The sequence below is a fragment of the Hermetia illucens genome, chromosome 1 (genome assembly GCF_905115235.1).
Source record: "Hermetia illucens chromosome 1, iHerIll2.2.curated.20191125, whole genome shotgun sequence".
NCBI lineage: Eukaryota > Metazoa > Arthropoda > Insecta > Diptera > Stratiomyidae > Hermetia > Hermetia illucens.
The window spans coordinates 153,209,696-153,232,296 of record NC_051849.1 but is presented as its reverse complement, the minus strand read 5'-3'; the positions used below and the strand labels follow the sequence as shown (position 1 = coordinate 153,232,296).

Here is a 22,601-nt window from a genome sequence, read left to right as displayed (position 1 = left end):
ATTAGAACTCCACTCAATAGTCCCCCCCACCATCCAGTCACTTTCGACAATAAGCTCTGCTTCGACACCAACTGCCTTGAAGCCAACAATGGAGTTGCTAAATTTTCGGCTTTTATACTACCCTCTGTCTTTGCTTTCGTCGCCTTCTAATCCTCTTTAATTTTCTTCAACTAGTTCATTGGAAGTATGTGATCAGGAAATGTGCAACCTAAATTCATACGTTGTCTTTTATCTTAAAAAAGCCGTAAGGACTATCACTTCCGCCTCCTCCCCCTTCTTATAACAACATAGAATTTACCTAGACCTATGTTGCTTTTCAAACTTTCTACGGGTATGATGGACTGGTCCACATCTAAATTTAAGTAAATAAATTAAACGGATACATTAGGAAGAAATCAAAGATTGTTATACTGGCGTTTTTATTATTCTTTAAGAAGAGAGAAATCAAAACACTAGTAATCACAGTAAAAAAGTGGAAACCAATGTGAGGAGAGGAAAAGACGGCTCAATAGATCATGTGCAGCTGGTTGGGTTCCCTTTGCAGACGAAGGCACCTTGGAAGACTCGTCATTAATAAAAAATGCGAATGCTCTCCACTATTAGGAGACAGCTCCAGTCCAGCGAAACTGGCGCTTGAGTGCATGAAATTACGCTCTTTAATATAAGCTATCACAATAAATGTTTCGACCGAACAATGCGGCAGTGAAAGTATATTTGCCTTTGGCTGAACCTTATATAGTAGGATGTTTGTTTACTTTGATTGTTTAATACAGTACTGGTAACTAACCAGCGGCTCACGAAGAGTCAAAGTGCTTCTTCTTCGGTCTTTGTTCAGAAGCAAGATCGGCTCGTCTTAATTGGTTCCGGCATTTTGCTCTGTCAAAGGCCTGAGCTGGACGCGAAGCTTTCGAATCAGTTTGGTTGTTTCACATCGGCTTCAATGTTCAGACTAATCGTCGCAAGTGAATTCTCCTTAGCGCAAATTACATGACCATACCGAGGAAGTGAAAGAATGAATGAAATCGGGGAAAGCAACCGGAACTGACGACATCGCATCTAAAGCTGCGACCCAACACTGGGGCTCAGTGAATTTTCCACCACGTTCCAATAGTAGTCTCAGGTCTAAAATTTACCGCAGTATTATCCATCCTGCTGCCTTCTATGGTTCTGACTGTTGGCCGACAATAAAAGACAGTGAATATCGGCACAGATCCAGGCAGCCCGGACACCGTGAATCCGGGAAGGCTCCCAGTCGACGATAACGGAAGGTACTTCGAAAGAAGAAAAAGTTTCTTGGAAATGCGGACATAGGCGTTACCAGACCACCAACAGTGGCCATATCTAGAGAAATCGGACGCAAGAAAGTGGAATTTTCGGCGGAAAGCGAGGGTAAGCTTGTAACCCAAAGTAGAACCACACTGGATGCAGCAGACTGTTCAGTTAGTAGCGGTTTTTACATTAAACTACACTTACGTCCACAAACATAAAATTTGGTAAAATTAACCTGCAACATACCAAAGCCTCTTCCTATCTACTCTCTCTCTCTCCTTCTATTCCCAGGATTTACTCGCGGTTAACTTACAATATCAGGTTGATGGCCATACCCTTTGCCGACGCAAGAACTAAGGGATTTTATAGTGTATGCAGAATCAAGTGGCCTGAACTCTTAATAGGTTGTGATACGAAAGCTCAGTAAATGCAATCTTAGGGGAGACAAGCTGTTTGATTTTATCAATTCAGCTGGTCTACCAACTGCTAATGCAGGGTGCGCCCCTACGTTTGAGGGACCGAAAACAAATGATGTAATTAACAATATGCACTGACTGGCGAGCGCTAGATTAAGTTTCACTCTAAGGCCACTTACCTACTTTCTTACTTACTTACCTATTTTAATCCGACTATTGCAGGCTAACAGTTTGTAATCCAAAGACGGAATGCTAGAAAAACGGACTGGACAAAGTTCAATGAATTTTTTGGCAACAAAGTGGAGCTCCTTAGGTGATTAAAGACACCTTTGACGACAGAAGATCAGTTGGAAACCCTGAATCGAACTCTCTTAGAGTGTTTTGAAGAGGCTTGTCCTATTACCTGAAGCGAGATTCCTTTAGAGCATACTGTGAGGAACTAGAAGGAGAAAGGGAGATTTCCAGGCTGTCCAAAATCTTTAAAGGGGTTGAGTCGACCTAGTTGGACTGTCCAAAAGAACCGAGTGGAACTTTCATGTACTCTAAAGTTGAGTCTGTCCAGACGCTCTTGGAAGTACATCATCCGGGAGAACAGGTGACAGTAGTGGGAGGGAAAAAATTGGCGGTTTCTGCAAACTCTTCAACACGAAACTGCTGCAAGGGGAATTGTAACATTGAGAGAGCGGTTGTTAGCAATAAAAAGGGGAGAGCTGCTGTACTATCCTTTGAACACTTCAAAACACGTGGCATGGATGGGAACTATCGAGCGATGCTGAACGAAAGTATAGGGCATTTAGAGCGACTGCTAAGAAATATTTTTCGAGGTTGCCTTGTCTGGGGCTACATACCTCTAAGCAGAAGGTTAAGTCATACCTAAACCTCGGAAAGATGCCTATTTAGACTTTAGGCAAATTAGCTTAGTATCCTTTTCGCTGAAATGTCTGGAGAGACTACTATAGCGTAATATTCGTGAGACGGCGCTAATATCGCAAGCACTAACTGAAACCCAACCCAAACTCTGAAAGCCGAGTACGCGCGGAGAGTTCGTAGATATTGAAGGGGTGTTTGCCTGTGCGCCTTTTTAAAGCTCTTTTGATGCCGCGAAAGAGCATGGTGTTGATGAAACTTTAATTAAGTGGACCTACGCTATGCTAACGCACATATTGCTGTGCGTCAAAGTGGGCGTTGATCACTATCTAAGAACCGAAGCAATGAAAGCTTGCCCCCAAGGTGGTGTATTATCGCCCCTTCTGTGGGGTATGTTGAACGACTACTACACGAACCGCAAAATCTGGTAACACACGTTCAAGATTATGCGGATGACATGGCTGTGCTGGTCGAGATATCAGAACGATATGTAGAAATACAGAACACACCGTTGATGTGATTGACAATTGGTGCCTCAGACATGCACTTTTAGTAAATCTGGAAACTAAATGATCTTTGCCTTCCAGAGATGAGGGTTGCAACCTTTCTCCGGAGAAGTGAAATGGGTTATTCTAGACACGAAACTTCTTTCGAACAAACATGTAGAGATAAAGATGGAATGAGTTTTCACAGCTTATTGATTGTGTAGGCGTCGATATGGGGACGTAGGTCTCAGGTAGTAATGTGAATATACGTTGCTATCATCAGGATGATTTTCGCCTATGCATTCGTAGTGTGCTGGGCTATGGTGAAACAAAAGATATTTCGCTGTAAACTAGCGACAGTACAAAGAACTGTGTGTCCAGGTATTACCGGTGTCATGAACACGACATCCCGCGCAGCTCTCAATGCATTACTCAATTTTCAGCCTTTGGATTCAGAGCACTGCACGCGATAGTCAAGTTGCATTGAGGACGTTGAGCAATCATTTAATCTCTTTAAAAATATTTAGGAATGTATAAACCGTGTGAATTCTATTTCTACATTGAATATGGTGGAATTACTCTGGGTACCCGGTCATTGTGGTGTGGAGAGAAATGAAATTTCGGATGCCTTAGCAAAAAAGGGTTCAATTTCCACCAGGCGCGGACTGGAATTAGTAATTGGGGTGTCAGTAGCATTGGCTAATGCTGCTATCAAAAACTGGGAACAAGCCTCTCTTAATGATAGGTAGCTAAACCTTAATGCTCCTAAACACATCAAATTTTTCTTACCAGAACGAAACAAATATAAGGCAAAGTTGATCCTGTCGAAAAGCATGAAAACTTGCAGGAGTATTGTAGGCATTCTGATTGGCATAATTTAAGGATATATGTCCAGAATAGAAATTCTTCAAGATGATACGTGTCAATCCAGTAATGAGGAAGCGAAATCCACGGAACATTTTCTATGTGAGTGCCTCGCGGATGGACGCATCAGGCTTAAGATTTTTGCTGTTGATGTGTTTCAGCTGCAGGGGGTAGCATCCCATCCACTAGCGAAAATCCTGTGACACATAAACGAATCCGAGATATTCCATAATATGGGGGAATCGAACACGATGGACCACTTGGGTTTGAGTGATCACGGGCTTTGCCTCGAGGCCAATCCCACTCCCGTGATCGGTATAGGGTTCCACTGAGGCGTCTTCGATGGTATGGTCATGTAAATCGCGCTAAGGAGACTTCATCAAGGTTGGTTTGAACATCAAAGTCGATGGTAAGCGACCAAAAGGCCAATCACAACGGCGGCTTGGTACGTTGGAGGGTGATTAGAAAGGCTCGAGGCTGCATCCTGATCAGGCGTTTGACGACGAGCCGACCCCGCTTGTGAACGGGACAAAGGCTAAAGGAAAAAAAGAACACCTGAATGAAAATACTGTATATGTATATCATTAATTAATCTGCTATGAACCTTTTTATATACAAGTATGAAGGATGGCGACAATGTGGATTGCATAATCCTCGAGGGTATGCAGTTTCTAGGTGAGGCAAAAGTGGGATTCTCATCATTTATTAGCAAATAATCGCTGAGAGAAAGATTGGCAAAACTCAATTACATGTTTCTCACTTTCTTTCTTGAAAAATAACATGAAAATTAGTAGAGGTTCTTATATTATACTAACATCCACTTGAAGACAGAAATCCGATCTGAAATTTCTATCCAATAGGGCATTGCATTTTTAAGGGTGATTTGAGGAGGAATACTGCATATGCATGCATGTCACTTGGAAATATTTCAATGATTTCATGACATTAATAGAAACACTCAAAGACATTCCGAGTTCAATTCCAGCTGAGACAACTCAGGAAAGTAGGATAATAAAAGATTTTGAGAGATTTGTGGAAAAATGTTTCAGTTCAAGATAGCTTGGGTAAGTTTGTTAGACCTTTGGCTCTCATGTGTGGTATCTTTATTTACATATCATATGTTAGTGTCGGCAGGGAGTATCCTAACAGAATGCACAACTGGATGCTTGTAGAGGTAAGACTTCGGATGTCTAAATGGAGCTTGTAAATCGGAGAGGGAGTTTCAGAGGAATGGTACTAATAGGGTTATGTATTCATCATTTTATTCTATATTTCAAATATATGAAAAGATGGACAGATGTGACAGATGTTTATGTTTTGCTTGAGACACATTTCGGCAATACTGCATCAAGGGAGGAATTAGGAACGTAGTATGAGAAATTAGTTAGTTTTTTGGAAAATCAGTAAAGGTCTGATGGTCCATGAAAACATTTTATCTGTTCAAAGTTTGTAACAATTAAGATTATAAAATATTTCTTCAAGTCAGTTTGTACAGAGACAGGGTTCTGAAATCAAAAATAAAAAGGACGTTGGAGATTAGTAATTGACGCTTCTTCCATTAATATATTTAGTGTGTTTTCGAATATTTAATCAATAACATTAAAACACCACCGGCTCTTATGGTCAATTTTATCAGTAATAGATACCAGAATGTGGTAGCGAAGTGACGTTTTGAGGCAAAGTTATAAGTATCTTACCTTCAGTACTTTTACCACCTCCGGCGGGAATTGCATAAGCGCAGAGCTAGAAACTCTTCGATATATTCGGTCAACGAATATACCAGCACGGATTGCATGTGCGACTGAACGAAATTTCGGTTTTTCATCAGTTTTTCTTCGTGTTGTCGCCAACTGACGTGTAAAAGTGGACGCTAACCATTCTCGAACCTCCGGAGGCACTGCATCTGGTTGGACTTCTGATAGTTCATCATCTTCATCGGCTAGTCTCCTAAAATTTTCATTTTGATAGGGGAGAAACAAGAAAATACGAAAAATACCATTAGTGGATTATCCCGAAATTTTAACTTTTTATTTGTTATATAAAATCATGTAGAATTGATGAAATAAAAGTTAGAAAAAGTGATTGTGAATGTGTTGTAGTACTGAAATCAATGGAAACTAACGAAATTGAAAAGTGTGTTATGGTATCAGTACAACAAGAATGCAGGGTGACACATATTTGAAAACATGCTTCATATGGTAGATAGTAACAATAGACACCAAACACAGACAGTAATGCATGTGACACTGAACAAATTATATACGAATATAGATAAATATTTTCAAAGTTACAGTAAGCTGAGCAGGCGTAGAGTTTTTTTCAACTTACTATGGAACAGTGAAAATAAATCCTTGAATTTCATACACACACATATTTTACAATTTTACAAACATTTAGCAATATGGTATACTTACAAATTCTTCAAGATTTCTTAGGGAGGGGTGTGATATGCTCAACATTCATGAAGTTTACATTTAAATTTAGAAACTGTCACACGGATCTTAGCAATAAGATTTACAGCAACATACATACATAGAGCTATGGCGGTGATTAACATCTATCATATATACAGTCCTAAATTACACAGAATTGGGAAGAAGAACTAGGAAGCTCCTCTAATTTATTTTTTTTTGCGTGAATAGTATTTCTGGAACCAGGTGTTCCTCGTTTTAGCGCGCGTTCTTTCTAGAAAATCTTAAACTGTCGAAGTGAACAGGACAAGATTTTATGAATATTGCTTCCACATATGAGTAAAAGTAACTTAGGAAAATAAGATGTTATTTAAGTTTTCCAATTAGTTGGAGTTGTTGGGGTTAATGGCTCAGTTTAATTTCTGTAGTAAAAACAGCTTTATAATGGAATTTTTTGTATCTATCTATCCCAAAATGAATTTATTTTCTATAAATAATGTGAAGATGGTGACAGATAAGTCTGCTATTTCCGCCGATCAGTTAGAATAGTTAGGGAGGTATATAACAGATACTTATGTCGTTTCAACTTCTTGATAATTGGTTCTACATAAATAATTATTAATTAATTAATTATTGCCACCTTATCTAGAAATTATTTCGAGTCCCTAGGGACAGAGGTGGCTACCCGATGTTGCTAGGAAACATATATAGCTCTCAAATGGCCCATATTATAATAGCTAGTTCCAGTTAGGATCACCATAAATATATAATGTGATGTAGGTTACATTAAACTGCATACTATCTCGAAAATACTGATTCCTCCTACGCACAAATAACAATAGTAGTACCTGGTGAAATAGGAAATGGATGACTGTTTTGGAAACTTATATAAAATTAGCTCGACAAGTACGACAGTTAAAGTTATTGTTAACATTATGAACATCCTGACAAATCACCCAACTTAGTTAGGTCCTCATGCTATTCATATCGCATTCTCTTGGCCATGATCGAAATAATTCAGTTTCTTCTTATGAATGCGTTTAATATTCTTGCCAAAAAAATCTTTAATGGCATAAAATCGGATTAAGTTGGTGGAAAAATCAGGGCTGAAGAACTTTAATATGTTATAATATTTGGGTTATGGAAACATTATCAATCTATTCGGATAAGGACGACCCGCCGATAATGAGCTTTGGCGATCGTATCAGGACACCAGTTGGTTTTCGGAATGAGCGAGATGTGGGCTCTGACAACAACTAGCTCATGGCATATGATGAGGGTACTTTGCAACACAGGTCACAGTCTTGGTGATCGTTACGATAATGTTGGGAGGTTTGTGAATTTCTACAGTTTCTAGCTACTCGTCTTTGTTTTTGTTGTTCGAGCACAGGGCTAGCCATACGATCAACTGATCGATAATGTACGAGTAATCAGACTGTCTACATTCCGGTCGACGGGAGATTTTGGAGTCTTCTCCGATTGCCGGGCATACCGTGCACAGGTCTCTCAAATACTCAAATCAATAATCGCGGATCGAATACTTTTCGAACAGTCCTCACTAAGATTCCGTCGCATCTCGCCGGATTTGGAGATCTGCAACTTCCCAAGTTCAGCATCGACCACTTATATGATCCAGCTGTTATTCGACAGTGAAAGGGCTATAGAATAATCCGCCTGAATATGTTAATGAGTCGCCATTAAAAATGCTCTTTTCTCGAGGGTTACCCAAGTCGTTGGCCACGTCTCGGAGAGAATGGCTGAGTGGAGCATAACGAATTGAGGGCTCTATTGAGTGCTGTGTAGGGTGTGCCCTGTTAAGCAAAACGTGCCGTAGATAGTAATGATTTCAGAACCGTATATCGCATCATGAAAGAACTTTCATGTGGTATTGTGCAAATATTTCGTTATTCGATGAACTTGTTAGCACTTATGTGAACAAGTGGTCCCCGAAATATCGGTATTTGCAAGAATAAATATTCACACCAACGAAAAAGAAACAAGTTTTTATTATTTCAGATATTTCGAAACCTAAGGATCATCAAGCAATCTGCAAATACTAGATTAAATTTGGATATTTGGATTCACTTAAATAAGTAGCTATCGAAATAAAGTATAATTAGAGACACCAGTTTGTGGCGGTGATTTAGCCGTTATTGCTTCACTATTATAATACGAGTGTTCTAAGCACATGAATATGGAATCAACGGACTTTTACTCTTCAAGTGGGAGGAAGTCGCAAACTTCGAGCAATTAAGTCGTTTATGTTCCTCGCGGAGAAATCTGTGAATGATATGCTTTCCATATCAGTGGAAAGTGTGCATTTAGTGTCTACAGCGCGGTCGCCAGAAAGGACACTATAGCATAATAAGAGAAACTAGAAATACGGGGGGTAGCATGGTTGCCTAATTCTTCCAAAAAATGGAAGACGAAGTCTCGACAGAAGGAAGCTTCAGCAGCCATAAAAGGCTAAATTTTGCCTTCTTTTCCACCGATATCAGGAAAATTAGAAGAAGTATGACAATATCCACAGAAATTGGAAGAAATTAGAAGAAGTATGACAATATCCACAGAAATTGGAAGAAAGGATACGGAATTTTCACCGGAAGGTGGAGTAAGGAAGTAACCGCGATGAGTTCCACACTGGGCATGAAGGTTAATCAAATTAACATGCAGCATGTCAAAACCTCCCCTTTTCTATTGGCAGGCTCCGGCTCCGAAACCAGAAATTGGACTTTCAGTAATATTGCCCAATGCTGACCGGTCATAATTCACTAGCTGGACATATATTAAAGGTTAGGAATTCTACAAGATGGCAGGTCTTCATCCAGAAACGGAGTCTCAATCTTTTTCTTAGCATAATTAGTTTTTCTTAGCATAGTTCATTTATCTTCTTCAATTATAAATTTATTTCAAAGTTTCAAAGTGGGTAATATACTCCATCTGTAAAAAAGTAGTTCGCTTGCTTTATCCGTAAAGTTTGTTAATTACTGCCGAAATGCCAGTTAATGTTGCGCATGTTGCGTATCTATGATGGATTTACCTCCCCCGATCGCATCTCGAGTTGTAAATTTTATTTTTACTTTTTAGTTTCCGTCCAACTTTTCGCGATCTCCAATATTTATAGGTACTGAATTTATTTTACTGACTCCCCCAAATGGACAATGCATTAAGACGTGAGATTTTATGTATGACTCGTAAAGGGGTGAAGCGTTGAAAGAAGCCTTCTTGATGCCGACCCTGGTTTATAAAGAGACATGCAAATGCGTATTTGTGGGACACTTTACTGCATTTAGGTGTTGGCGAATCTGCATGGTCAGCTTTCGTCCTTTTCAGGTTATTAGAACAGCTTTCCCATTGTCATTAATGATAGCCAATCTGGATGGTTGTAATACCTGACTTGTTTTGAAAAGTAGTAATCAAGGCCTTTGATGTGAAATTCCATTTAACGGACATTGGAGAAGGAATACTAGGTCTCTGCACATATACGGGAAAACCACCTTCAATCAAAAGGCCAAACTATTTCCGAAAAGGTATGTCTGCCGCAAACAGGCGGATAGTGAGTCAATTTCAATAAGAGCTTTGAAAGTAATTCAGGTTCTTCTTGGAATGTTAAGCTTTATTAAAAAAAATTATTTAAATAGTTTTGGTGCTAAATTTGTAAAGGTCAATGACAATTAATAACAATGGGATAATTTCTATCCCAGCAAAAAAACTGTCACCGATGGCGAACGGATAACTAATTATTTTGGAAAATTGATGTGTGTAATTTCGACAACTAAAAGTAAATTTTTTACAGCTGTCCTTTTATTTTTCAACTGGCTAAGTTCGATTATCATGTACCATATACCTAGAATTTACAAAAACTTGGTCGGCGAAGCTGAAAAATAATGGATTTTCGATCTTGCCGAACAAGCTATCAAGCAAAGAATGTGGGTTGTTGGTGGCATCTAGCAGAGCACATCAGCCAAAAGTTGAAAATGGTTGGGACCTAGCCGGCAAACAAAAGTAGTGGAGAGTAGCGATAAACTCATCGTTCGACAGTCGATCGACCGTTTAACTAAGGACTTCGAAGTTAATTGCTTAGTTTACACTATAAAAAAAATCTGATCGAATAAGGACTGTCCAATGGTTCAGTGCTGTTAGGAGGTCACTCGTCTTAAAGAAGAGCAAGAAGTGTCAAAGGCATTTGCTTTAGGATCACCAAATATTTTCCAGGTGGTTTCTGTGATGAAGATTAGTTGGTGCGGATTACATTATTTCGGCTGATATGGAACCAAAGAGAAAAAACAAGGTGTTTAGTCGAATATTAGAAGCAAATGAACTGATGTACTTGAATTTCACAGATTAACTTCTCCCCCCCCCCCCCCCGCCCCCTATTTTTTAATTGGCAAATTTCATTTGGTATTCCCGAAGTTTGTATAAAATCTAGTGATTTTGCATTTCCGTGTTGTAGACAGATTGACAACTAGACGGTAGGTAGATTTCACTAAGGTTTTGTTTATATAAAACATTAAAAGCCTCATGGCAATTATGTGCAAATTAACAATTCAATAAAAATTATAAACTTAAACAAAAAGTAGTACATTCAAGAAAGCCAGCAAAGTGCCAATCAATTCAGTATTCTCGTGCCGGAGGAAGAACTTGATTTACAACATCAACAATTATTTCGCTGCTGCACCAAATAGAGGCAATTAAAAAGAAACAATTTTGATTCTTTATGCCTGCAGGAGAAGCCATAAACTGATGCTCTGAAAAGTTTCTACCAAGTTAAAATGAAACCCTTACCCTTCATAAAAGTCAGGAGTGGGACGAGAGCTGGAAAAGTAAAAGATGCACATGGCATATTTTTTTAAAGATCAATTCATAAATGATCAGCATTTAGCATGTATATTACTAAGGCCATCGCTTTTCAGACATTCATGAAGATAATTTTTAGTTCAATAAAGTAACTAATCTCCCTACACGGTCGGCATGGTACGGGGATTTGATTTGGTAGAATAATTAGAAATAGTATAGTAGTATATTTGGAAAGTCCCTTCGTCGTCCGGTTATTTGTAGTTAGATTATATTGTATTTAGGTAAAATGGGATTATGAAGGCTCGTTGAGTTCCGGACTATCCAGCTAGTTAGGGGAAAAGGACATCATATTTTTTTCCTCAATTCATCTACAAGCACTTCAAAGGGCGCTTTAACTCTTCATCATTTATTATTTTTTTGATCAAGTATTTTCCTCGCTTCCGCCAAGTAACGATAAAACGAGGTTTAGAGAAATAATAATTATTTTTTATTCATGTGAGTATACTTTTTGGAAACAGATTTAGTACCCTATTTTCCCTACATAGCTGACGCATCCTTATCTTTTTCTTGGAAAATGAATACTTTCGATATTTTCAGAAAATATTCTATCTGAAAATTCAGTCGTTTTGCATTAAGTCAAGTGTAATGGATATGTATTATAGTTACACAGCCAGTCAAACAGACAAACAAACAAAAATCGTAAATAATAAAATAATTTGGCTTGGAAGTATTAAGTGCTCTTAAATAAATTGAAGAATGATATTTGACCTGTGGTTCCTTTGTCGACTATTATCCTCAAGCATGGACCAGAAAATATAGAAAAAAATGCACTCAAGAGTCAAATCTTTACAATATAAAATAAATGGAGGCAATAAAAAATGATTGCTTATGCCATCAAGACTATGATTTACATATAAATGTTTTATGAGCGACATTATTGTCATCAAGCAATAAATCTGACACCAATGCTGGACAGCTTTTATCTGTACATATTACATTTAAGGGGGTTTTTCAGTAATTTTCCTTGGGATTTAAGGATCCTTCCCTTAAAGTAATAATACATTATGCGATCACAGCAATTTGTAACTGAAAGAAAACTGATTACCCTGAAATAAGATGAATTTTAATTGGCAACTATTTCTTCTACTGGAATTTATGCATTTTAGTGCATTTTCTATATTACTTCATTTCAGAAAGTATTTTCGTCTGAATTTGCCTGTTTGCTCGACTAAATCCATTGTAAGTGCAGTGAAATGAAAGTTTATTCATTCCCACTAATCAAATGATAAACAAGGAGAATCGGACATCACAAAAGTTTTCTATATACTATTGTAGCTATTTGAGAACAAACCAAGCTTTTGTTGCTAAAAGATTGTAGACATCTGATGCCATCTTAAGCTTTTATCCTTCAACAATCAAAAATAGGAAGATTTTAGATAAAGCGATTAACAGGAATTTCAAGGAAATTCTAGTAATGCCTCGTTTTGAATTATTCTATCAGATCGTAATTTTTTCGGTGTATAATCATCCAAAGATACTGAAAATATCAATTTGAATTAGATATTTTGTATTAAAATATAAAGGGAAGTGGTCAAGTAAGATAGTTGTGTAATATTTTAAAAGGAAATTTTGCGGCCAAAAAGGTGAAAAGTGTGAAACGAAAACCATTTGAGTTAAATGTATAAGCGAAAAGTAAAAATGTGGGTGCAAGGAAATGTCGCTAATTGAATCTAGTTCGAATGTTTCGAATGGTATTTAACGCTGAATTCAAATCTGAAGTTTATGATTCTATAATATTATACACGGTCGTTGTTCGTAGTGTTTTGGTGATCATAGTCCCAGAGGTAAACTGCCAATAAGATCGAAGTTTCCGTTTCTTCATATTTCGTATTTTTCACATAGCTCAAAGAAAATTTTTCAGATAAAAGGGGTAACCAAATAGAAGTTGAATATCGTTATAATCCGACAAAAATAATAACTCACCACGATGAACAAATTTTATAAGCGATGACTAGAAAAATCCATATGATAGTCACAATTCAATATTTTATCTGCGCTTGATTAGCCGAAGATTGAAATGTAGTACGTGAGGCATTATTATTTTCCTCATCTGTCAGAGACAGTAAGTGTCACTCGTGATTCTCTTCAGCGAAATTGTTGAGAAGCATCAGGTCTAATACCGCTTGACGACGGCCAGGTCTGTGCTATGGATTGGGGAGAATAACATGAATGATCGGATTTACTACGAATATCTCAAGTTGATCTCGAAAAATGTTTTTTTTTGTGACAGTTTTGCTCTATTTCTTTTCCTAACCGGACACATTTAGGGCCCATCTTGATTACTATATTTGTAAGACAGGCCTCAGTAGTCAGTGGACTCCTAGGAATTAGGAATGAGTTTCTAATGTTAGGCAGGGCGTTTACACAGCATAATTTCAATGGATGTCGCTTTCTCATTACAGGAGGGACGCATATCCTCTTGGGGAATTTCAATTCAGTTAGTGAATTATGTAAGTTTGCCTACTTTGCGACAGGATGAACTTTGCCGTATGTTTGTTTGGTTCTGACAGAAAAAGTTTTGAGTGTCTAGAGAGAGTGGCTAGATACCCAAAGTAGTTCCACCGCATTGAATGCAGAAATAAAGTTCAATTGGTTTCTACATTCCTGAACGATTGTTGAAGTGATCGGAGAAGTTTTTCAGCGCCTTCACTCCAGCCTGACTATCCCTGTAGATTGCGATGTGCCTGCGCTTCAACCACTCGACAATTACCCAGATTGTAATACTTAAGATCGCATACACTTCAGCCATTGGTGTAGAAGACCTAAGCATATCCTGCCACGAATTCTTCTGGTTCGTCTCTTACAACCTGCATATCGAGAAAGAGATCCGCCTCCACAGCCCAAAAGCTCTGAGATCACCATATCCCCCAAACGAGAACTTTTTCCACACTAAATTCATTATCTGAGTATTTTCTCCTAGTTATCTAAAGAAATTATTAACACCCTAATAATAACAATTGTCCGCTAACACCTAAGTTATTCACTACTAATCGTTATCCTGTTGCTTGTTCCAAAAGATGATTTTCACTCCTGTCTAGTATGTTTTGGTTTTCTAGAACCAATGGAGTTTTGTTCTGCAAGAATCCCAACAACTCCAACCGGTTCAGATCAACATGGTGGCCCGTCTGAAGACAGGTGGGTAAGGATAGTCCTTGCAAACAACAATATGTACAGTAGCATGCTCTGGGAGAGAGTAGTCCTGAGCCTGCGCGCTAATTACTTGGTTGGTGTAGCGCATGGGCCACTGTTTTCCTTGGGCGGTCACATGATGATGTCCTTCAATATTGGAAGTCCAGTAGTTGCTCGGCGTCCGTATATATTGTGCTCTCCCACTGTCTCGGTCTCTCGGTCTTCTTCGTAGTCAGGCTTCGACGACACGTCGTCCGTTCATAACCTTTTTAGGCATACGCTCGTCGATCATTCGTTGCATATGCCCTCTTCACTAAAGACGTTCTAGTTTAACAAATTTCGAGATTTCCAGCTCATCGTATAGTTCAAACAACTCATGGTTGTACTGGATGCGCCATCCATCACGAACTGTTTCGAAAATTCGCCGGAGGACTTTCCTTTCGAATGTGTAAGTAAAATGTGAAGTAGAATCGCAGGCTTGGGTTAGGCTCGGTTTCGCACCGATAGCTTAGCACTGGGCATATGATGGTTTGTATACGAGGAGTTTCGTGTTGTCCACATGCTTCGATTTCATTATAGAAAAGACCGAGAAGAAAGTCTTATTCGCTAGCTGTATCTATTCCTTGACCTCGTCAGTCTCATTGGCGTCCTTTGACAGGGTGCTACCGAGTACTTTTGTAGGATTAGTTTAACGGTAAAAGGCTGGCCGGTTGTGGAGCGACTCGGCCTGAAACCGCCTTGGTACTCGCCAATGAATCGTTCGGCGTATGGTCTTATTCTATTCTCCAGAATTTTCGCCAATATTTTATAGGACAAACAGATTAGTGAAACGCCTCTATAGTTTTTACAACGCAATTTATCTCCCTTTTTGTGGATGGGATAGATGGTGCTCCTGCGCTAGTTTGTCTGGGATCTCCTCGTCCTCCCAGATTCGCAGCAATAGTAGTAGGTGTATCGTATTTAGTAAACCTGTTCCACCGGTTTTCCACACTTGGCTGGAATATCGTCTGCGCCCGGCACCTTGTTTGACTTCAGAGACCGAACGACGAAATCAACTTCCTCTGCCGTCGGAGGAGCTGGGATAACTAATACCGCCATCGATTTGGGCTACTTGTATGGGGGTACCAGGTGTCAGATTCAGAAGTTCTTCAAAGTAGGACGCCCAGCGTTTGTTGATGCTGTCGGCATCGTTGATGATGTTTCCATCTTTGTCCTTGTAGAGGCTAGTCCTGGGTTGATAACCGTTCTTGTCTGGTGTTTCTATTAGCTAGGCTTTTATTCATGTTCAGCAACTGCTATTTCCGTTTCTTACGTCTCATTATTTCTCCTTTTTTTTTCTTGACTGGTTGGCTGCACGTTGGATATATTGTCTGTAGGCTTCGTTCTTTGCTTCGTTTGATGTTTTGCATTCATCATCAAACCAGTCAATTCGCGTTTGTCGGGATTTGTATCCTACCACCTTCTCTGCAACTTACTTCATGACGCCGTTAGTTTCTCCCTAGAACCCGTGTACATCCGTGTTACTGATGTCGTGTAGATAGTTTTCCCCCTTGAGTTGCTGTATATGCCTGGTTGTACCATCGTTCAGGAGTTTACCAGCCGCGAAGATTTTCGTAGTGCTGATTCCCGATTGGAGCACTGAAAAGATTCTGTACCGATATGTTGCCTTCACCAAGTGATGGTCTGAATCGCAGTTTGCTCCTCGATAGGATCACTATAAATGCAACTTTAAACTTCTTCTGATCAGATGGTTTGCAACTTTTGAAAATTATGTCCGAATTCATATCGCTTATTTCGCTTGCAATCCAATTTGCCTCCTGGACTGCAGTCATGCTCAATTTGTTAAAGGAGAGCCTTGACGGCCTCTGGGCTTTTTCCAGGATCCGAAAGAATATCCGGTAGACGTTTGCTTGGTCGTTGTCGTTTATCCGTCCAATACGAGGAAAATGTTCCAGGTTTCTTGCACATCGCAGGGGTAGCCTTGGTTATAGCTCCTTCAGGTTTTTCGAAACGTGCCACATTTCACATAACTATGTTCTAGATCTGGCTACGTAGTTCGTGGCACCCTACTCACCGGACACGTTTAACTGTAACTCAGCCATTCAGGCTACAGTTATCCCTTCCTCCTCCTTTCTCAACCATGGCTTGAGACAGGTTACGGGCGAGTAGCCAAAGCGTTTAAAAAAATTCTGCTGATTGGTTTTAATTTCAGGTCAGAGCCGGTCTCATCAGACGCTGTGTGCTCCTGACCTGCGAAGCAGCGAGACCGAAAGTGGGTAGGGATTTGTTTGTTACGTTTATGTTAAATTCAATACCCTACAACTGGAACCAAATTAAAGGGGCGTTAGCAGAAGCAGATGCATTCAGTTTACCGGCTGATGCCTCTGAGGCTTTGCAGTGGATTTAGAACCACATCAGGGAAGACAGGACTGATAGTGGCAGGGATGATTCCTGACCACATTCTGGTGCTGTACAATGTAAGATGTATGAGTCAGGTGATCAGCAGCAATGCAGATAGGATGAGCCTACGAAGAATTGATGGACGCACAGTCTCAGTCAATGTGTGTTTGAGCGGAAACATGGTGACCCAGGAAAGTAGAAAGGAGCGGAAGGACAAGTGCCTATGGAAAAATCCAAAATAGTGGAATTTATCAAGTCCCATGGAGGCTATAAAAGATCCATCTCCTTCAGAGTGGGGATAGATGGAAAGCTAGGCTGAAATACGGTGGTTTGCAACTGAAAAGTATAGTTTTCACAGGTTAGGTGTTTCACATCTCTACATCTACCTATGAGGTTTGTCATGAAAAGTTACGGGATAAGACAATGTGGTGGCACGCAAACTCCCCACAAGTCTGCTGCTTTTTCGTATTACCCTAATGTCAGTATAAGAAGTATCGTTACCTTTTGTATAATTTTATATAGTTGAGAGAGAAAGAGATCCTGGGTTTGGAAAATATTTCGAGGTAGGTTGTCGTCGGATGGCTCAGACGTAGCAAATCATAAATCAAAGTAATGGCGATTTTTGGAAGTGCCGGGGGTCCGACTTACCATTAATCATCATATATCAATCAATAGCAAGGAGACCATTTGTACCCACTGAAATCATCAAAATCAAATCGTTATGAATCGCTTGGAGAACTAGAAAACGAGATGCAGTCAGTGTTTAGATTTTAGATTAGACTGAAGGGACAAAAATTCTTGTAAAATTATATTTTCCGCCAAACAACCCATTGCCGTTGTTCTGAAACTTTTTTGAGGCCATGTACAGAAAACGGGCTAAAATCTCATCTCTCTATGCGAATTATTTCCCAGTGTGATATTCGCCATTTTTACGTACTATTAATGTACTAGTACGCATTCACTCCTCCTATGTAGAAGTTATTTTCCTTATGCCCCTATGATACTGGTCAAGTGCCGCTCATACCTGAACATCATTTGTAAAAGTTCTTCTGCGTAAAAAATTTCCTTTCCCCACTTTCATATTTCGATAGATTAGGATAATATTTTTGATAAAGAAGAATTTTCTTTGGAATTTGCCGAACTTCTCTTGAGCTATTAAATCTAAATATGGATGAGCGTTATTGTGGTAAAAGATGATTCCGCTACTTCAAGTAAAGCTAGGATGGTTAATCCTTATTTTTTATTGAGCGAAAGTTCAAAGAGAACGGGTCGACGAATGCCCCAATGTATAGCTTTGGCAATATCAAAGGTGCCATGCTCATTGACTTTCTTCCATTCAATCCTTGCTATGTTTTGCTGCTTTGTCAATTACAGTTCGCTGGAATGTTAGTGTTTCAATCCGTAATATTGTTTATCTCGGATTCCGTTTTTTGAAGAATGTGGTTTCAGAACGTGAATGCAAAATTTTTCTTGTTGTTTCTTTTTCGTTGGTGTGGGTATTTATTCTTGCAAATACCGATATTTCGGGAACCACTTGTTCCCTTCATCAGTGCAAACAAGTTGTCTGTCATTTTCGAAATTATTGGTGATGGTCTCCAATTTTGAGGAAAAGTGATATCTTTTCCCAATTTGTTGTCTCATCAACGAGTAAAGATCTCTGGGAAAGATCAAAACAACTGTCAAAGGGTCAATAGGAAATCTTGCTACCTCAGTAGTCTGTTTAATATTATAATTGAGGTTAACGAAACTGTTTGGCTCCATGATATATGACAGAGTCTGACGCTGGTTGTCCAACAGATTGACAATCTATTTACGGGAAAATATCCCGGACTAAAAAGCTAAGACGAGCCTCGCCATGAGACAGAACTACAACTTTATCAACGGATTATGAAATATTGATTGGGAATGTGGGGTGTAGGTCACCTTAGAGTTCAGTGGAAAGGTCGATAAAAGTAAAAATAATATTAGAGTAGTCCAGGAAACGAAATAATGAGCTAATGAAGTATTTGACTCCCGAACGTGTACAATTTTCAAAAGTGGGAAGTTGTTCGGGGCTCACGAGAATATGGCGTTGTGTGGTTAAAAAAAAATTTATCGAGTATTGGCTCCAAGCTAATTTGTGAACGAATGTAACAATAACATAAGGGTTCAGAGGCTTCTGCAATGTGTCTACAACAGGAATTTGATAGTCATATACACATGCTTTCCGTATCGCAACATATACAGTAAAGTCCTGACCAAATAAAAAGATGCTTAAGCTGGCCAAATTCTTATTTTGAAAAACCAGCATTCTCTAGCTTTCTTAACATACGCGCATACCAAGGTTCGAGCTCTAACAGCGATCACTGTTTTGTCGCAGTAAGATATAGTTTCCGAATTGTACTAAAAGAGCGTAGTAGGTCTCTGGAGTAGGATAAACTTGATATTAACAACTCTGCGATGATATACTGATCATAAACTACGTCAGAGACCTATTGAAGTAAATCTCCCAAGCGCAGATTCAGCACGAGCATTACCAACAGCGTTGATTAAAAATGCAGGAAGAAGCACAATGGGAGGGATCATCCGGGTAAGATGCCTCATGCAAGAGAAATAATTTAGTTTGATAAGGAAATTAGTTTATAAACGATTTAAGAAGCGTCTAACAAGGACCAATAACATAACAAATAAATAAATTTTAGGAAAACAGCAGACAAGATTTGCAGGAGGAAACGATGCACGCAAGGAACTAAACGACCAATTTCGCAAATCACATACAATTCATTACGCATATTATAAAAGGATTTCAGCTTCGCATTACATATATACTGCGAAGATGCGTGTCTTAGAACCGATAGACTGCTTTGAGGAACCTCTCAACACTACAACTTCAACGATCAACTTGGAATCAAGTCTTTTGCGTATAGCGAAGAACAATAATGTACATGGATTAAATTAGGGATATTGAAAACCTTTGCTATTATGTGGAGTTGGGTACCATATATCGGGAGCCTCAATCTTTACACTAGACCAGAAACAACTACCGGTCAGATGTAGTGTGGCGGAAGATGTGAAAAGAGCTTCTGAAATATGTCCTTATGTCCTGCGTTGGCGCGAATGATTTATCTGCTTATGTTACGATCGCAATGAGTTTGATTTTGTGATGAGTGAATTATAATACGATTATTGCTTGTGGAGCCTGGTGACTTCCCCCTGCTTCTCACTGGCGGGATGACTTGTAATTGCAATGAAAATGATTAACTTTCATTGGTGTGTAGGTTGAGATGATAATGTTTCTATGACTTCGGTGTGTAATTTTATTATCCCTGTTTAGTGTGGGCTAATTTCTTGCATACATTAAACAGTACGTTATATTTTGGTCCTAACAAGGAAACTAGCAGATATTAAGCCCGGCCCAGATATGTTTCAGCATATCAACAGGCTAACCGGCAGACACAAATCCCGTAATATCGCTCTCTCCAAGAACGGGGAGCACATCTGCAGTGACGCTAGGGAAAGCGCAAGTTCTCGCGGAATCTTTTGAGACTCAGCTCAATTCCCCTCCGCTTCAAAACAACCCGGCTATATCATCGATTGTTGATTCAACAAACAAAGCCTTCATCTCTGAGAACTCCCAGAAACTCACTAAATTCACCACAACCAACACCTCAATCAAACCAACGGAATCGCAACATTTTCTGAGTTTACCACAACCCACCGACTTAACCCAAAACCTCAACGGTAAAACGTCAGCCGGACCTGATAAAATCCCGAACTTTGTAATAAAGAACCTGCCCAGAGCCTCATTGAAATTCCTATTAGCAGTTTTCAACAACTGTATTAATAATGGCTACTTTCCATCCACGTGGAAAGTTGCAAAAATAATTGCGATCCGTAAAAAAGGCATTTCCAGCGAGCCAAGCAATTTCAGGCCCATTTCTCTATTATCCAACCTTGGCAAACTGTTTGAGAAAGCATGGACAGTTGGGCTAGTCCAGCACTGCAACCTCAACAAAATTATCCCTGACCACCAGTTCGGATTCCGCTCCAAACACGGAACCCAGCACGCACTGAGCTAGCTTCACGACACTGTTGTCTCAAGACTTAACGTCAACAACAAACCCACAGTAGCATGTGCGTTAGATTTAGAAAAGGCCTTCGACTCCGTGTGGGTAAACGGACTTATATACAAATTAATAGACAATGAATTCCCAGTCCCGATAATTAGACTTGCGTTAAGTTTTTTTCGAAGATAGGCACTTTTATGTCAGCGTGGGGAATGAATTCTCCGATCTCTTGCCAGTACCGTCGGGTGTACCGCAAGGATCCATTTCTGGGCCAACCTTCTATAACATCTTCACGGCTGACATTGCGATCCCCGATGATGGCGTTAACCTCATCCAATTCGCCGATGATACGCTTATCTTCGCTTCAAACCTCCATACCAACAGGGCAGCCAAAGCGGTTGAGAACTACATTGTAGTCCTCTGCAGGTACTACCATAGTTGGGGAATCAAGATAAACGAGGGAAAAACGCAAATCTGCACTTTTAGGAGAAAATCTAGATACTTAGGTTATTTTATTTATTTAGGGAGATAAGGGTAACTGCTCTGAGATAAGCATACCTTTTTGTGGGTCTCTACATGGTTGGATAAGGGCACTCAAAAGTTACACGAGGGTATATTTGCATTGATTTCAACACCGTTCATAGATTGTTGTCTCAACAATGGGGGTTTGGTGGCTGCCATGAGAGATTTAGGAGATAATTGTAGTACTCGCACTAATTAGGCAAGAGCTGCTGAAAATTTGCAGTGGGGTATGGAGAAACAAAGCTTCGGGTTCAAAAGCTAATAAGGCGTTCATGCATTGCAGATAAAATCTTCGATGCGTTCTGATCCTGACAGACATTTTTGTTGGCACTTATTGTTGGGAAACCTTTTACCCTTTTAGGCGCAGTGGGGAAATTATTGGAGCAGGAATGACTGTTCTGGGTAGTTGATACCCTAGAAGCTTTTTGGATTGACAGGCTAATTTTCATGAAGCAATCTTACTATTTAAATGTGTGAATGTTAGGAATGCATCAAACTTGGGCAACTAACCCCAAACTGGGAGGTCTCAGTTATGTTGTAACTTTCTTTGACAGCTCTCAGCAGAAAATGCGCTCCTGGCGTGGCTCTGATGATCGACTTAACAAGTATATAGTTTTCATTGGTATCCCATAGGATGCTGTACTGTGCTCACTACTGCGCATACACGTAGTTACTGAACACGATTTGAAAATGTCGGGCTGTGTTCTTGTGAAGGCAAACTTGCCGGGCCGAAAACAAAAATAGTAGCTACCAAGGCAAAACGATATAGGAAAAATGAAATATTCAGGATCAAATGATGATAGATCGAGGTATTGCACAGGGAGAGATACGAGATATCTATCATCAAGAGTTTGATTCATGGGGCACTTTTACTTGGGTTATCTAATCTAAGTATCGAAGTCCTCATTGCAGGAGTTAATCGCGTCACGGCGGCCCATCGAGTAGATTGAGCCTTCTGAATCCTAGTTCCGTCGTGGATTTTACCTTTGTACGTATTACGCTATTGTCAGGTTTACCACTAAATGAAAATGAAGTAGTAAAAAAACCATAAAAACAATTAGAAAGAGGAGACTGTCTGGATGTCTTTTGTCGCTCTACCACATAAAGGAGTGGACGAAAATCTGGAAACAAAATTTGACTTCATTTTAAAAAGTAGCTTTGCCAAAAGATCGTCAACACAATGTAGTTAACTGCACCCCTATTATTACGTTATTGTGCTGATAGTAGTCAACTACATTACAGTACAAATGTTAGTATGTTTAGAAAAGTGGGCTTCAGATCCGAATTCAACGTGGCAATTTAAAATATTTATGTTTTCAATTGCAACAGTTGCTT

General features: G+C 39.4%; 1 protein-coding gene across 7 annotated transcripts in view; it reads right to left on the bottom strand.

Moving 5' to 3' along the window:
* LOC119655778 (calcium/calmodulin-dependent 3',5'-cyclic nucleotide phosphodiesterase 1-like) overlaps positions 1–22,601 on the bottom strand; it is an 831,136-nt gene that overhangs the window by 31,676 nt on the left and 776,859 nt on the right. For all 7 annotated transcript variants that reach the window (XM_038061896.1, XM_038061905.1, XM_038061856.1 and 4 more), the window contains one exon: positions 5,599–5,848. In XM_038061896.1, coding sequence (XP_037917824.1) covers positions 5,599–5,848 — 250 coding nt within the window. The remainder of the gene's footprint in view (positions 1–5,598; positions 5,849–22,601) is intronic.